General features: G+C 51.2%; 1 protein-coding gene across 2 annotated transcripts in view; it reads right to left on the reverse strand.

Annotated features, from left to right (window-relative positions):
• CELF4 (CUGBP Elav-like family member 4) overlaps nt 1-13,009 on the reverse strand; it is a 291,617-nt gene that overhangs the window by 206,849 nt on the left and 71,759 nt on the right. For both annotated transcript variants that reach the window (XM_081262759.1, XM_081262758.1), the window contains exon 2: nt 9,117-9,199. In XM_081262759.1, the coding sequence (XP_081118885.1) occupies nt 9,117-9,199 (83 nt within the window). The remainder of the gene's footprint in view (nt 1-9,116; nt 9,200-13,009) is intronic.

A 13,009-nucleotide genomic window follows, 5' to 3' on the forward strand; every position in this document is an offset into this window, starting at 1 on the left:
GCCCCCTCGTGGTCATATGAAGACATACCATAAGTGCCTTGGATGGCCACATGCACTTGAGGCACAATAAACTTGGGGCACCCTAGAGAGACCTCATCTTTTTGAACTCTGGGACTTTTCTCTTTACAACAACTCTTTTCATAAGAAATTGAAGAATAAAGAACAATACTGTCTTTTGCCATCATCACCCAGGGTTCCTCATCTTTGATGATAAATGACAGCCCACAGTTCCAGAACCCCACTGGTCAACAACACAGACATCTGGCCCTGGGCCGGCCCACGCACATGCTCTCTAGAAGAAACCCCGTCAATTCTAAAACACATCAGTCTGGGAGCCGCAACTCACACAGACATTCTGTTAGCCTTGCTTTCTTGCAAAAGGTCAAGAAGTCCTTTAATAGCCTCACAGAGACTCATGCGGGCATGGCCTTCACTGTAACCTCAGGCTCCCTCTCCTGGGGATGCACACCTTCCATGCACGCCCACACTCACACCCGCGCCAGCTGCAGCTACCCAGGCCAAAGCACCTCCACCCAGAATTCCTTCACACATTCATGACCACTAAGTGAGATCTTCTTCTCTTTTCAAATGTACTCCCCTGTAGGTGTGCAAAACTGGAAATTCTCCAGGGATGCTTGGAAGTGATCTGGATGGAGAAGGAACTGAGAGAATGAGACCTGCTGGGATGCCCCTGGGAGGTGCTAAGGGCAGTGATGTCACTCAGCAGAGAGAAGGCTGCCTGACACCTGTCCACCCATCTTGCTCTGAACAGTTCCAGTTCTCAGCACAGGAACAGGTAAAGCACTGGGGTCTGAGACTCAAAGCAAAATCTACAGTGAACAGAGCAGCTTGGGGAGCACAGGGTGGTTCAGGATGCTCCTGGGGACTGGAAAGCTCCCTAGGGGGCAGAGTTCACCCAAAAGAAGTGACATTGGACAAGAACACCATGGTTCTGGAGGATTGTGGCCAGGAGAAGGTCTGCACTGGCTGAAGAATTTTCAGGTGGGAGCTTTATCTCACAAGGATCACCTTGGCCATCCTACGCGGAATGCATCAGCTGGGTGGCTGGGCAGCCCCAGGGCACCCTGCTTTGTCTCATCAGAACCCTAGGCACTTCCCATCAAGGTTCTTCTGTCATGAGTTATCGTCACACTTGCCTCCCCAACCCGATGACAAGCTCCTTCCTCAACTGGCTGTGTCTTATTCATTTATGTTCCATGCCTGACACTCTGCCTTGTAAACTGCAGGTTACTACACATGGTGCTGGGCTGATTCCCGTGGTGACTGGGACCCAACCACGCAGGGGCCAGCATTGCACCAAGAGGTGAGATGCCTGTCTGGTGTCCCTAGGAAGACACCTGAGCAGAGGGCAGGGGTGGGCTTGACGCCAGAAGTCTGGCCCTGGCCCTGAGGCAGGCAGTGTGGCTGGCAGGCCTCAGGGAGGGACACATTTGACCCTCTTTATTACACTTGTCACCCATGGCGTCAGGCAGTGGAGAGCAGGAGACACAATCAGGCTCATTCTCCCACTGTCCCCTCATCTCCCTGTCATCTGAAGTAATGTGAGTGATGCCAATTCTATTATTCTTGGTAATATAAAGTATGTCAAAGCTAGAAGGACTCCGGGGGAATCGGGCCCACTGCCTCCTTCCTAGCCCAGAGGGTGGCTTCAGGGAGAGTCTGAGTTGAGCAGAGCCAAGTAGGGCCACAGGGCTTGCTCTGGCAGTCTGGACTCTCACACCCAGCCAGGCTGGGTCCACTAGCTTGGGTGCTGTCTTGCTATTTCTTTCTTTCATGTACCTGACTGTGGACACTGGGGTTCTCTGATTCTTTCAGATAAATATCTTAGGGAGCCTTGCTGAGTATAGGCCAGGGCCAGGCCTGGGCTGTGTTGTGAGGATCACAGAGAAGACGAGTCCCTACAGGAGTCAAGAGTCACTCATTTGACTAATGAAGCCACCTCCCCAGACAGTGTGGACAAGGCCAAGAAGAAGAAAGTAGTTAGGGACAGTGTGGGCAAAGCCCCAGGGGGGGAAGATTTCAAGATGTCTCTGGGGGAGGGGAGCAAAGTGGAAAGAGCGGGTCCTAGGGCTAGGGTGGCCGGCCCGTGTGGAGAAGAAAAAGCAAGATCTGTGGGTGCCATAGCTACAGCCCCTCTGCCCAGCTGGCCCTGCCTCAGGATCTAAAACCCCTTGGCCCTCCCTCCAGGACCCCTGGTGCTCCCTTCTGGATAATGGCCCAGGCCTGTGTCATATGGTGGAGAGCTGCTGGACTGGGAAGCCTGGGCAGGACACAAGCCTGGCAGACCTGTGGGGGCCAGGGCTCTTCCAAAGCGGGAGGAGCTGGGGCATCCCCCATGTGGCATTGGAGGAAGCAAATATTCTGGTCCCAGTTCTGTCATGAACAAATCCCCAACTCATGTCACTCAGATCACAGATTCCAGTGAGTCAGAGGAGAGAAGTGAGCTGGAGTTGGTGCTGAAGCTGGTGGCCCTTGGGTCAATCTGCCCTGCAGATGGAGATAGGAGGGTGTGAGTGGCAGCCAGAAATGAGCCTTCTTGCTTGGAAGTGGCTTTGCCCTCTGCTGCTGCTCTCTACCACTCATAACTCCCTCTGCACCCCTACCATCTGAATGTGTGGCCACACCTCCTACCCCCCATGCTCTAGGGACCCTTGTGCTTGTCCCCCAAATGAATGAGAACTAGTGAGGAATAGGGAACGTTCTGTTCTGGGGCTTCTCTGTCCTGCCTCCCACCCCATTCTTGGCCTGAATACAGGGTTCGATACCTTAACGCTATTGATGGTTGGAGTCAGATCATTGTTGGGGACATTGTTCTGTGCACCATAGGCAATTTAGCAGCATCACTGGCCTGTCCTCACTAGGTACCAGTAGCATTTCCAGACAATATCAAATGTCCTCGAGGGTATAAATATCCCCTCCCCTACAGAAACAGGTGGATATTTCTTTTTTAGGGAATATGGGAAAGAAGAACTGTATGTCACTTATTTTCTCAAGAGAGAATGAAAAAAAGCATGAGACCAGGTGGGAGTCACAGAGAAAGGGCTGGTGGGACACCTCTCTCCCACCCATGATTCAAAATGCCCTGGAAGAACTTTTTTTCTCCTATCATGGAAAAGTCAGTTCTCAGTGTTATGGGTTGAATAACACGGAATTCTCAGCTTTATGGGTTTGTCCCCTGTAAAAAGATGTTGACGTCCTAACCTCTAGTACTTGTGAATGAGACCTTATAGAAATAGGGTCTTTGCAAATGATCAAATTAAGATGAAGTCATTAGAGTGGGCTCTAATCCAATAGGACTGGTGTATTTACAGAAGGAAAGTTTGGAACCAGGAATAGACAATGTACACAGGGAAGCTAACACGAGGAAACAGAGAAAATACCATTTATAACCAGCAAATGTCCAAGGCTCCCAGAAGCCAGGAGAGGGGCATGGAACAGATTCTTTCTCACAACCTTCAGAAAAAAAAAAAAAAAAAAAACAGACTTGCTGACATCTTGATTTGGGATTCTGAACTCCCAGAACTCTGAGACAATAAATTTCAGCTACCTAGTTGGTGGTACTTTGTTGCAACACTCCCATAACTAATACTTGGCAAGGACAGCAGGACTGGGCAACCGGGCGGGGGGACTATGTGGAGCTAGCTGTGACCCCATGATCTCAAGCAGAAACACGGAGGGAGGCGGGAACTGGGAGACTCCATGCAGATGCTGACAAGACCCAGTCTCACTGTACAGAGACAAACCCAACAGGACAGACAAGTGGAAATACATCACATTTCTAAAATGAAACGCTTTGATTGAGCCAATCACTAGAAGTTGTAAAACTACCCCGAAGAATTAACAGCCTCCGTACCTGCTAACTACATCCATCATAAATTCGTCTTTAGTTTCTGTTATCATATCACTGTCTCTGGGGACCCCTGTCTTGTCATCATTTGCCCTTTATAATTTATTCATCTTGTTCTTGCCTGCATGCTTTCTACTTATCATTCATCTTTACAGTTGTACATAAAATTAGATGGATCCTTCAATGGCAGGGCTGTCAGGGAAGGAGATGGGCCTTGTCAGGGAAGCCCTGAAGGCTAGGAAAGGTCCCACTAGAGTACCCTATGGGTGTCAAGGTAAAGGAGGGATGGGCAAGAAAGAGGGGGAAGGAGGAGGAGGGGAGGAGATAGGAGAGATAGCGAGAAGGAAGAAAGTGGGGGGGGAAGATTCAAAACAAGAGAGAAAATGAGGGAGAGGAAAATGTCCATAAGAGAGAGGAGAAGAGGAAACAGGCAGAAAAGGAAGAAAGAGGAAAAAGAGAAAGAGAAAGAGGAGAAAACAGGATTAAGGCAAAGGAAAGTGAGAAGAAAGGAGAACCACAGAAGAGACACCCTGAGACGGGGGTGGGGGTGGGGGGGGGAGGGTGCTAATAATTCAATTGAGCTTTCTTTCTTTCTTTTTTTTTTTTTTTGAATTTTGAATTTTAACATCTTTCCTGGTAAACTCAAAGAAGCGTGCACTGAGTTTCCATGGAAATGACCCACCTTGAGTTGTGGTGACCTGAGTCAGTCGGGAATCGTGATGGCAGGGGCACTGCAAGTGTGCTGGGCTGATCTGAGGGGTGGGTGTGGGAGGCAGCGGGGAGGACGGTGTTAGTTTGCTCTGTATTCTAGGGTTGCTAGAGTGAGGACACGAAAGCCAATCTTTAACTAGTGAATTGGAACTTTAATGTTTACCAAGCAGATACAGCTCCCCTCCCCAGCCAGCCCTGCCTCTCACCATTTCCAGGCCTCCTGCTAACTGGACCCAGCTCTCCCCTTGCCAGCCCTGGTGCAGAGACCTTTTTGCTGCCAAAGGAGCAAAGTGTTGCCACCACTTGTCATATCTTCTGGTTTTCTCTAGTCAGAGCCTCCCCCACTGAGGCCCTGAATTCCCAACTTTGGAAACAGATGGGCTTTTCCTGGAAGACAATTCCCCGATAAGTCCCCAAAGCTAGAGAAACTGAACTAAGCATCAGGGCTGTATTTTTAAGGAGCACAGATCTTCCACAAGGTCTCCTGTACACACTGGGCCCCAGGTAGCTCTCAGAGCAAGCAGGCTTCTGCTGCCCAGCACATCTCTGGCTCAGGTGGGCAGGCCAGTGCAGGGCTCCTTGCCTGAGCACATGCCCATCCCTGAGCGGTTTCTCAGGTCTCTCATCTGACATACTCGTTTTACTCCCAGCTTTCTATTCCCACCTGCCCATGTCCTGAGGGAAAACTCAGCAATTCCAGTACTCTGTAGTCACCTCAGTCCCTGCTGAACTCCCCAGATGACTAGTGATGCTAACTGAGCTGGGTATCCTGGGTGATGCTAGCAGACCAGTGCAATTAATCAATTGCACAAACCTTGGGCAAACCTCGGTCTCCTCATCTGTTGGGAAGACTCATATCTTACTCAAAGGTGATTGAGAAGATAAAATGTGGCAATGGAGGTAATGTGCTTGGCTTCATACCAGTCACATAATAAGTGCTGAACAGTATTAATTGTGATCATTGAGCAATTGTCCACATTACCTACTTTTAAACACCCGCTACCTTATATGGTTAGTTATATTTGTGTGTGTGTGGCTTCTGCCCCGACTTGATGATGGGTGGTAAATGCAAGAGGGAAGGGGGTGTACTTTGATCTCTGCTTCCTATGGGCCACAGCACAATGCCTGATACACACTCAGCAAAGACTTGCTGATGGACTTAGCTCCACAATTGCTCCATGTTGACCCTACCCCTTCAATAGTGGTACAATTACTGAAAACAGAAGGGAATGTGTTACAGAGGGCCAGGAGACTAGGAGACCAGGAGATATTGAAAGTTTGTATGGGGGTGGGGTTAGAAAAAGTGGAATCCACCTGCCTAGATTCTGGCAGAAGGCCATGCCCAAAAGGACCCTAATGAAGCTTCACGCTTTAGTAATCTCATTCTACTAAAATCAAGCAAAACTAAAAAATAATAATCCATTTGTGACGCTGGTCCAGGATGACTCCATCAGCCATTGAAACAGCTTTGATTAGGCTGAGTCCCAAGGAAACTGACCTCTGATTTATAAGAACAGCCACTGTGGTCTTGCTCCTAAGCTTCCACTATCCCATGAGAAATGAATGTCAGTGCCCCTCTTTAGTCCCGAGATGGCGGCCCATGTTAGGGGCATCTTCAGGTCTCTGTCCATTGCTTCACAGTTGTTGTTGGTAGTGGTGGTGTGTGTACTTGTGTGCATGACAACAATGAGATTCTTTTTCTTGCTGGAAACAGGACTCTAGCTCCATAACTTGCTGGGAAACAGAAAATACTACCTGTACTATCTTTCCCTGCTCTTTCTCTCTTCTGTGAGAAAGTAGATGGCTGATTTTAATGGACTGATTTTAATGGATTTTGAAGTCTGAAAAAGTGCCTGAATTGCTGAGCTTACCAGGTTTCCAGGTACTTTTTTCAATTTCATTCTCCTTAGTCAGATGTGGAATGTGCCCACTAGGGCACCTAGTGTGGTCACCCCAGACAAGAAGAGGTCTTCCTCTTTCCCCTCAACCAAATAGGCAGCCCTGGGCACAGCCTCAGTAAGCAGGAACAGGTATTATTTGGTTGGGCAGTAACACTTTGCTTGGTTCTATGCTAGTGCTACACTTTCTCTGATCTCCAAGGAGAGAACCAACTAACAATAATAATGCCAGTTGCGTTTTCTGGAATCAAAATGACTCCACTTTAAAGCATAATTTTACTTCTACATTTTTTTTCCATTTGTCGGCATGTGAGTTTGTGAGGGGACAATGTGCCCTCAGAACTTGGAGCTGCAATTCTATCTTTTCTCCCTGTACCTCCCCTCCATCCCCCCACTGGCTGGTGCCTGCCCTGAGAATTGTGTGATGAGGCTTTTGAGTCTGTGAGTCTCCCCAAGAAGCCTTTGAAGAAAGGACGGTGTTCCAGGCAGCGGGTGGGGACTCTAGGCTATGCTTCAGCCCTGCCACTGGCTTCTATCTCCACCCCTCCCCTTTCCCAACATACATTCATATTTCTTTTTGCCTTTCCTCTCAAACTTGCCCAACTTGTCTTTGTGATTTCAGAAAAAATGCCACTGGATCTCCCAGTATGAAGGATTAGCACAGATTATGGGGAACAGTGTTAATTATTGGTGGAAGGGGGGCTGGCGCGTCACTCCAATGTGCTCCTGATTTCCCCTGGGCCTTTCTGCCTAGTAATAAGCCTTCTTTAATCTGGCAGGCCCCTTGGTGAAATCAGCACCACGGACAGTGATATTGATTGCTTCTGAGAAACCATCACAGCTGCTCAACCAAATTACCTTTGATATGTGACCTTTAATGTAATTACTGCAACATCAAAGTATTTCTATAAATTATTAAAGAACTAATACACTCCATCATTTAGCTATTCTATTATATGTAAAATAAACAACCACAAGTTAATGTTAGATCCTGAACAATCCACACTCAGGGGCTGAAATTCTACCAGTTCCTGGCTTCACCCCTTTCAAAATCCTAACCCCCCCCAACCTTCTCTCTTTCTGTTTCCTCATCTGATTCCAGCTTTTAGCCCTCATGGAACTCCCCAGCAGCCTCCCTCAAGCTGATGAAGGGCCTCCTATAACAATATGGTATTTTCTATTCCATTTGGGTGGCTCTAAAATATCTATCACAATCTCCCCCAAACAAAGTACCACAAACACTTTATTAATCAGCACAAACCTTTCTCAGAAGCCTTTGATTATCTTACAATATGGCTTTATGCTTCGCACATAACGTGGGGCGATGTGGAGCATATTTCTGCCATCTTACAGAGGGCACCCAGAAAGTAATTACTATAATATATGTGCATGTAGCCGCGCCACTAAAAAAACCAACTGGGAATGGCCACCCTGCCAGAGCTGGGCTCCACACAAAATCTGTGCGGCACTCCATTTCCGTACATTTGCATCCGCGGGTATGTTATTAAGATGACTCAGCCCCGTGCTTTGCAATCACAAATACCAAAATACAATACAAAGGCTGTCTTAATGGAAGGAAGGGACCATGTAATTCAGCACTCCCCACCCTGAAAGGGTAAAGAAAGATCTTGGAGGCAAAGGAAGGCTGTCTCCGCCCCGGGTTGCGTTTTCTCTCGGTCTACCTGGTTAACCTTTCCCGCTGTGGGGCAGAAATGGAAACGTGTGTTTACATACGGGTTGCTTGGTAAGAATGTAAACATGCATGTGTGAGCATGGCAGTGCATACACAGAGAACACACGTGCTTCCCTGCGGCGTCCATTGTATAAGCCGAAACATCGTGTATTTATAAATTCTTTAAATTATGCCCACAAACACACATCTTTCCATTTATCTTTAGATACTCAGCAGCCGTATATCTCCCCCCGCCTCCCCATCTCTCGGAGCCCACAGGAGAGACCGCGCAGACCCTTGACCCGAGGAACACTTCTTATTTTATGGTGATGAACTAGCCTCGATAATAGCCATGGCTGATATCACACCCAGTTAGGGGGGCCATAAATAATTCTCCTCTCCCCCGCACAGAAGCTATAAACCAGGGCTGAGGCGCGATAGTTTATCAAAGACGAGGGCTGGCTCCTTAAATAAACCGCGGTGATCTCACTCGCGGCGGCGCCGAGCTTTGGCCGCGAGGCGCCCCCTCCCATCGCGGCCCCCACCGCTGAACAGCGGTGGCGGAGGACGCGCTCGGCCTGCAGGGTCGCACCGTGGCCCCACCGCCCGGGTGGAGGCGGCTCGGGGCTCCGGGGTGCGGTGCGCGCGGCTCCCGCGTCCCCCGCCACCCGCGCGGGCAGCGGGCGCCGGAGCCGCTCCCGGGTGCCAAGGCCATGGCCAAGTGCACCCCCCTCCCAGTTTCCGTCGGGCCGGGAGAATCCAGAACCCTGGCGGCCGCGCGAGTCCGAGCCTGGCGTCCACACGCCCTCGCACCCTCCCCGCGGCGCGGCGCGCGACTTCCCGGGAGCAGCCAGGCGGCGGGCTCTGGGGCCCGCGGTCTCCCTGCCCGCCGCGTCGCAGCCCGGCCTCCCGAAGTCGCCCCCTGTCGGCGCGTGTTGTCGCTCGCGCCGCGGCGGGCGCCACTTACCCCGGGCAGAGTCTTCTGCTCGTGCAGCGCGCTCTGGGCCTTCAGCGCTGACTCACGCTCGCAGTAGGTGAGGAAAGCGCAGCCTGGGGAGGGAAGCAAGCGCCGAGAAGGGTCAGTGGGGCGCCCCCGGCCCGCCGACGCGCCCCGCCGCCCGCCCCCAGTCTCCCACCTCTCCCCGCTCCAGGTCGCTCTCCCCACCTCTTTCTCCCCCGTGTGCACCCTCTTCGGAGCTTCCCAGCCTCTCCGTGTGCCCGTGTGTCTGCCTCTTGTTCCTCCCGTTGCTATTCTATTTTGTTCCCGCCGCGGAGTCTCCCCTCACCACACCCCCTCTCCCCCACGGGTCTCTCTTGGTCCCTGTGCCCTGGTGCCTCAGGCGTCTCTACCCTCTCCCTGCTCCGTTCTGGGCGCTCTTTCTGTTTCAGCTCCAGCCCCTACCTCCCTAAAGGGACAGCTTTCACCCCCTGCTCCTCTAGCCACACTGGACCATAGATTCTTGCTCTGGCCCCTCAGGAGTGCAGGTGACTGCTCTGTCAGAGATGATGAGGGACTCTCCAGGCCTTCCAAATAAAGGCCCCCTCTGTAAGGAAGACCCTGGGCCAAGGCTGTGCTAATAAAAAGAATGGGGCTGCCATGAAAATCCTGTGTCACTTGCCCCAATTCCTGCTGTCACATTGTAGTGAGGGTCTTCACATCCATCCCGGACAGAGGGCCTCTTTGAGACCCAGTCCACTGGGTCACAGTGTTTGCCTTTAATTTCCTGGTGACCCTGGTGCTCTGCCTCGTGTGCTCACTCTGGCCTCAGTCTCCCCATCTGTGGACTGAGACTGTTGAGATGATTACCTCCAAAGTCCAGACTGGTTTTCCCATTAAGTGACTCTAACAACGCCACACCATTTCTCCTTACCAGGGAATCTGGATGGGATAGAGCAATCTGCTAACTCTAGGGGTGATGTTTTAATGCTGGCCCTTCAGGCACCATGACAAGGCAAAGAGAATGTTTGGTGATGGCACAGTCCTTCTGGGAGTTTCCTTCTGGGTCTCCTCCAGTGCCAGGGAACTCTTTCTCTGCCTGTAGTCGTGGCTGGGTGTGACTTGGGAGGCCTGCAAGGCTGGAAGTCATGGTGAAGATGGAAAAGCCCACTTTGGTTCAAACAGGCTTGAGTCCTCTGGGAATCAGTCATTTCAGACTTTGCAGAGCCACACTTACCCCCAGAGAAGGGGGCTAAGTACAAGATGGCCACCCCACCTTGTTCCATCTCTTATTGTCTTTTCTAGCCTCCCTGCCTCCCATTCCTGAGCTCAAAGTCTGCTTACTCTGTATGCCTTCTCTTCCCATTTTTGCTTTTCCCAGCCTATCTGGTTAAGTTCTGCCTACTCCAGGCAGCCCTCCTTGACTGCTGTAGTCCATTTGCAAGCAACTTCCTTTTCTGACCGCCCACACTCAGCCATTTATTTCCTGAGTGTCCTCTCTGTGCCAGGCTCTGTGCCAGGCCCAGTGGCGCAGGTTCTTCTCTCCTGAGGCCTGCAGGCTGGTGGTGGCAGTCTGGTGCCTACACAAGTCCTGGTCACTGGGCTTGCTCTGGCCTCTTGGTGCCAGACTCCCAGTATCCTCTGCAGCACCTGACTCATCCACCATCCGACTGGCTCCCAACAGATCTCTCTTCTTCCTTTTCAAATGTACAAATTGGTCCTGCCTCCCTTCCCCTCCTACCTTCAGACCCTTCTGTAAGGAAGGGAATATGCATGAAAGGGATATAGTGATGGAAGAAGGAGAGAAGGAGAGAAGCCGGAGAGACAGATTCAGTTCCTAGTGCCTGCTGTCCCTCCTGCCCTGGCTGGGAGGAAAGAGCCAAGGAGCCTGTCTCCCAGTCCACCCCTCCCCTCGTCCAGCCTCCTCCTCACCCCCTCCCTCCTCCCCCCTGGTCACTGGCAGACGGTTATTGATGGAGACACGGGGACTGAAATGAATAGCGGTCAGAGGCCCCTGTGACGTAGTCCCTCGTGCTGCCGCCTCCCTCTCCCGGGGGCGTCTTTTCTCCTGTCCCCTCGTCCCCTTGTTGGCCTTGTCTCCTGCCTGCAACTGAGAGGCAGCCACTGCTTCAGCTGCCCACAGGCAAGCCAGCTTGGGACAAGGTCAGGGGCAGGTTTGCAGAGGGAAGAGGAAGGAGGAGGAGGAGGAGGAGGAGGAGGAGGAGGAGGAGGAGGAGGAAGAGGGGAGGGAGGAGGAGAAGGAAGAAAGAACCATATTGTTTCTGTGGTTCAGGATAGCAAGCAAAGGATTCCAGAGAAAAAAGAATCTGTTGCTTTTGTCTAGCTTCCAGGAATTTCTGCCATAGTTTTTGAGAGAGCTCACAACTCCATTGTGTACTAGGATTTTTCAGGGATCCCCAAACCCTGTGTGACCCCTTTCTGTCATCTCCACCCCTGAATTTATGTCTTCCAGATCTTCCTTCCTTTTTTTTCAGCCCTGCCAGGCACGCTTTACTTTAGACTCTTTGTCCAGAATGACCCTCCATCCCGTCCCTGCTGCCTGCATACTTTTTCGCTTTAATTTCCCTCAGGTGACAACTTGAAGTCACCTCTCTTGACCTCATCATTTAACACAACCCCCACACCCAGTACACACATACCCTATGACCCCTTGCCCTGTTTCCTTTTTTACTGGGCATCCACCACTCCCTGACATGTTAATATATATTTGCTCATTGATTGGCAGTCTCCTCATGCATGGATGAAGTGAGGAACTGGATCCCGTTCTGTTCCTGCTTGGTTCTCAATGCTCAGAAGAGCAGCAGTGCTCCACACATATTGGATGAGAGCATTGAATGCCTGAAGACCTCAGCTGATTGGACAAAGGGCAATAGGTGGGTTGGGGGATGCAGATGGTACCCAGGGGCTGAGGACAGACCAGGTTCTGTGGACACTGAGGTCTGATGGGATTCCTTAGTGTCAGCAGGGCCTGAGGGGTCCTGGGAGGTTGATAGGGAGGTTGCTGCAGTGGTTCTTGTCCCGTGGACTTCCTCAGGCACCTCCAGTTCAGAGTATATTCTTACTCTGTCTCCCTGAATCCTCAGTTGCCCATGAATAGGCTGATGCATGACCCTGTCCAGGGGAGCCCTATACAGCCATGTGCCATTTGCTGATTTCTCTCTCTCAACCCCAGGTTCTTCATCTATAAAATGGAGGTAGCAATTCATGGGGAGACCTACTAGCCAGTGAGTATTAACCACCTCTGCAGAACATGCTGTAAATCCCAGTTCCTCTTTGTGAAGCAGACTGACAGGTGCCAAGCTCCTTCCTTTTTCCCTTCTGTCGCTCTGTGAGGAGGGACCAACCAGTCTTACACAGAGGCAGATTGGGCAAACCCCAAACCCCAGGTCTTTCTCCAGCCCTCTCTTCAGCAGTAAGATGTGAGTCTGACATTCCACCAGGGGAGATTAGTTGTCTCACTTAAGGCTCTTTTAGAAAGACAAATACGGATAAGCAGTTATTAATGCCAACTCCAGTGTGTGAAGGAAGAGGCCAGTCTGCTCCCTGGTTGAGAGCAGAGCTCTGGGGGAGTGGCCGCTTTGGTGGGGAGGGGGCTGTATGAGGGGAGCATAACATCACAGAGTGCCCTAGATAATGGTGAGCCTGGGGCAGAGACTGAGGTGGGGCTCAATGTGGCGATGGTAGAAAAGGTACCCAGGCCTCAACCACTGGATATCCCTGGCCTCTCAGGCATAGAGGGAATGGGGGCCGAGGCCCCCAGAGCAACTAGATTTGGTCTTCTGTGACTCTCTATTCTTCCTTAGGGTTGAGGAGGGGTCTCTGAGTTGTGGGGCTGGTGCAGCTAGAAGGTGTGAAGATGGGAAGAAGGTTCAGTCAGTCTCAGCCTGGAAGCCATGGAATTC

This window comes from Spermophilus citellus (assembly GCF_964194105.1).
Source record: "Spermophilus citellus genome assembly, chromosome: 12".
Classification (NCBI taxonomy): domain Eukaryota; kingdom Metazoa; phylum Chordata; class Mammalia; order Rodentia; family Sciuridae; genus Spermophilus; species Spermophilus citellus.